We start from the raw sequence: 2,740 nt of genomic DNA, 5'->3' as shown, positions 1-2,740 counted from the left end.
ATACGAACTAATATGAATCTGGAAAAGCCTCAGTTTCAGTTAGTTTAAGTTAGTTTTAGTTCATTTAGTTATTATAAATGTAGCTTAATAAAAGATGCTAACGCTAAGAGCTTAAAAGCTTAAAAGGATGACGAGAAGTGATTACAAATATTACATTTATAGTTTTATTGTTATTTATTGTTGGCCTTAACTACACCAAAACAACAACATCCACAAAGTAACTTAAGATATAACTTCAGCAAAAAAAATAAAAAAATAATACAGCATAAATGAATATTACCTGACACCAAATGTGAACCACAACACCAGGTTTATGTACCTTGATTTCAGTTGTTTCTTCGTAATTTACTTCTTTACTTGGCAGTCGGAGACCTCTGTAGAAATATATCTGTGACTGCTTTTCAATTCTGTTGGTTCAGTCAATCGCACAACAGATCTATGCCGTTAAAAAAAAAAAAAAATTACAATTTAGATGCTATTGAAGCCTATGTTTCAAACTGCTTATCTCCATGTTCAGCTTTAACTTTTTCCCACTGAGCGGCCGTAACCATGGAGACTTCGCTGGCTGTGACGTTATGTGAATACCGTCTTTATCAAACTGTCCTACTGGTTGTCGGCTCAAGGTCCAAAATTGGACATTAGCTCAATTTGATACCCTGATTGATACTCCAAAGGCTGTTTTTCACTTCATCGTCACTTCATCATTGCTGCAACTCTCTAAATTTTAGTCATTTATTTTTTATTATTTATTTGTATGTCTGGTGAGGACAGTGCAAATCAATGAACACTTACGTACAAATACATGTTTTTGTATAAATATGCCAGATTTAGCTACAAAACATCAAATTAATTAAAAGTTAATTTGATTTCTATCACTCAGTTTTGTTGGTTGTGTTGTTCATTGAACATTGAATTTCCGATTCAATTCAGGAAAAAAATTATTCGACTGCCGGTCAAAACATTTATTTCACAGACCCCATTTAAGGAGGGCTGTTGGTCTATTGGCCAGAATAATCAAAAGTCTCAAAATCGAATACGTCCATGTCCTCTGCGTTTGTCCAAGTTTCCATGCAACGAATGAAATCTTTTGTCCATCCTTCATCATGTGCTGGCGGTATGTGCTCTCTTCTGTCCTGGATGTCTGAAGAAGGTGGATAATCCATATTCACGCTCCTCTGCACGGACATATTTAGATGATCCGGTTTATTCACACTTCCACTGGGCCCTGCACAAACTGCCTGTGCAATATCTACATCTGGATATGGCTGCAGGTTGGTTTCAATGGGTATATCTCCAGATTCTGGCACGATGGCGGAGGCGGTGATGGTGGTGGTTGACTCTGCTGGGATATCATCTTCTACTGGTTTACTACTTGATGCAGAATCAACTCTGTTCCTCTGACTCTTTAAGATTTTTGACAAAATGTCAGCACCCTCCTCGACTCTGATCCTCTCTGTTAGTTTTGCGTACTTGTACCCCAACCTATGGCGTCTCGGCAGTACTAGCGGTGGCTGCAGGGCGGACATATGCATTTTTTCAGGATCAGTCGGACAAATGTAGCCTTGACAAACAAGTTTTTCTTGTTTCTTGTGCTTCCTGTAAACCCCAATACTGCCTTTTGGTGGAAACATCACATTACGATGGACGGTCAGATTCTCCCATTCTGCCGGCATCAGACATAGCAAATACTTTTGAGATGGAGCTGAGGAGTGAGAGCACATGAACAGATGTTAGCCTCCATTTTCAACGATAAGACACTCAATTAATAAATAAATAGTCATATTTTTTACCTATTGGTTCTTAAAGTGCTTTACAGTCACAATGACGCATCCACACAACACATAACTCAGTGTCTTGCTCAAGGACCCTTCAGCCAGTAGTCTATGTAGTGTCAATCAAACCGCTAACACTGTGGTTTGTTGACAACCCGTTCTGTAGCCTCCAAAGAAATTACTACTTTATTCCTCCGTTCTCTTTAACCATGCTAACACCCCCACAGATGTCAGAAATGTGATCAATATGTCACAACCAATACATCCTGTTTGTGTGTTGTTTTTAAATGAGAAAATGTCCCTGCAGAGGTTGGTATATAGCCTACTGTATATAGCACGCTTCTGTTAGCATTTCATTCACATGCTCTGCAATCCTTCTGCAAAGGCTCATTGAGATTCTACAATGGTTTACAATTTTAGCCTTGTTAAAATAAAGATAAAGGGTTGGATCACAGTCAGTTCTGGGAAACAATATAATGTAAAACAAAAAAAATGGATGATGTAAAACCGAAAAACACTGATACAGACACAATAAACAGACATTTGAAAGAACATAAAATGAAGATTATAAATAAAAATTCAATGGATTCCCATTAAATGGAATGAACAGTACTGAAATGAGATTTACAGAGAAATTAATGATCTACTGCTTACCCATTTTTGCTGTGTCACCTGGTGAAAATGTGTCACTGAATCGAACACCAGTGAAGGTAACAGGGTGGAAACCAAATGTAAACAAAGTGGTTGCCTTGGCAAAACCGTTCAAACTATGACACTGGAAACATTCCATGTCAACCAAAGCAAAGGAGAATAAAAGCATCTTAGAAAGGTACAGGGATTATTCAGAAAACCAATTGTACCAGGTGAATTACAGGTAGAAAGGTTTTAGGGTCAATGTACAACAAGGAATGTACAAACCAAATGTTTTTCTCTGCTTGAATAAATCAAAAACAACTACGAAAGAGTTA

The 2,740-nt window shown here is 37.6% G+C and overlaps 1 protein-coding gene across 1 annotated transcript; it reads right to left on the bottom strand.

Annotated features, from left to right (window-relative positions):
• Positions 1-947: 947 nt before the first annotated feature.
• Positions 948-2,513, bottom strand: LOC125021386. The gene is made up of 2 exons (XM_047607436.1): positions 2,427-2,513; positions 948-1,702 (listed from the first exon to the last, which is right to left on the bottom strand). Exons 1-2 carry the CDS (start codon positions 2,428-2,430, stop codon positions 999-1,001), a joined length of 708 nt encoding a protein of 235 aa, XP_047463392.1. The 5' UTR covers positions 2,431-2,513; the 3' UTR covers positions 948-998.
• Positions 2,514-2,740: the final 227 nt, after the last annotated feature.

This window comes from Mugil cephalus, chromosome 15 (assembly GCF_022458985.1).
Source record: "Mugil cephalus isolate CIBA_MC_2020 chromosome 15, CIBA_Mcephalus_1.1, whole genome shotgun sequence".
Classification (NCBI taxonomy): Eukaryota; Metazoa; Chordata; class Actinopteri; order Mugiliformes; family Mugilidae; genus Mugil; species Mugil cephalus.
The sequence above is the reverse complement of the archived record's forward strand: the minus strand, read 5'-3'. Positions and strand labels throughout refer to the sequence as shown.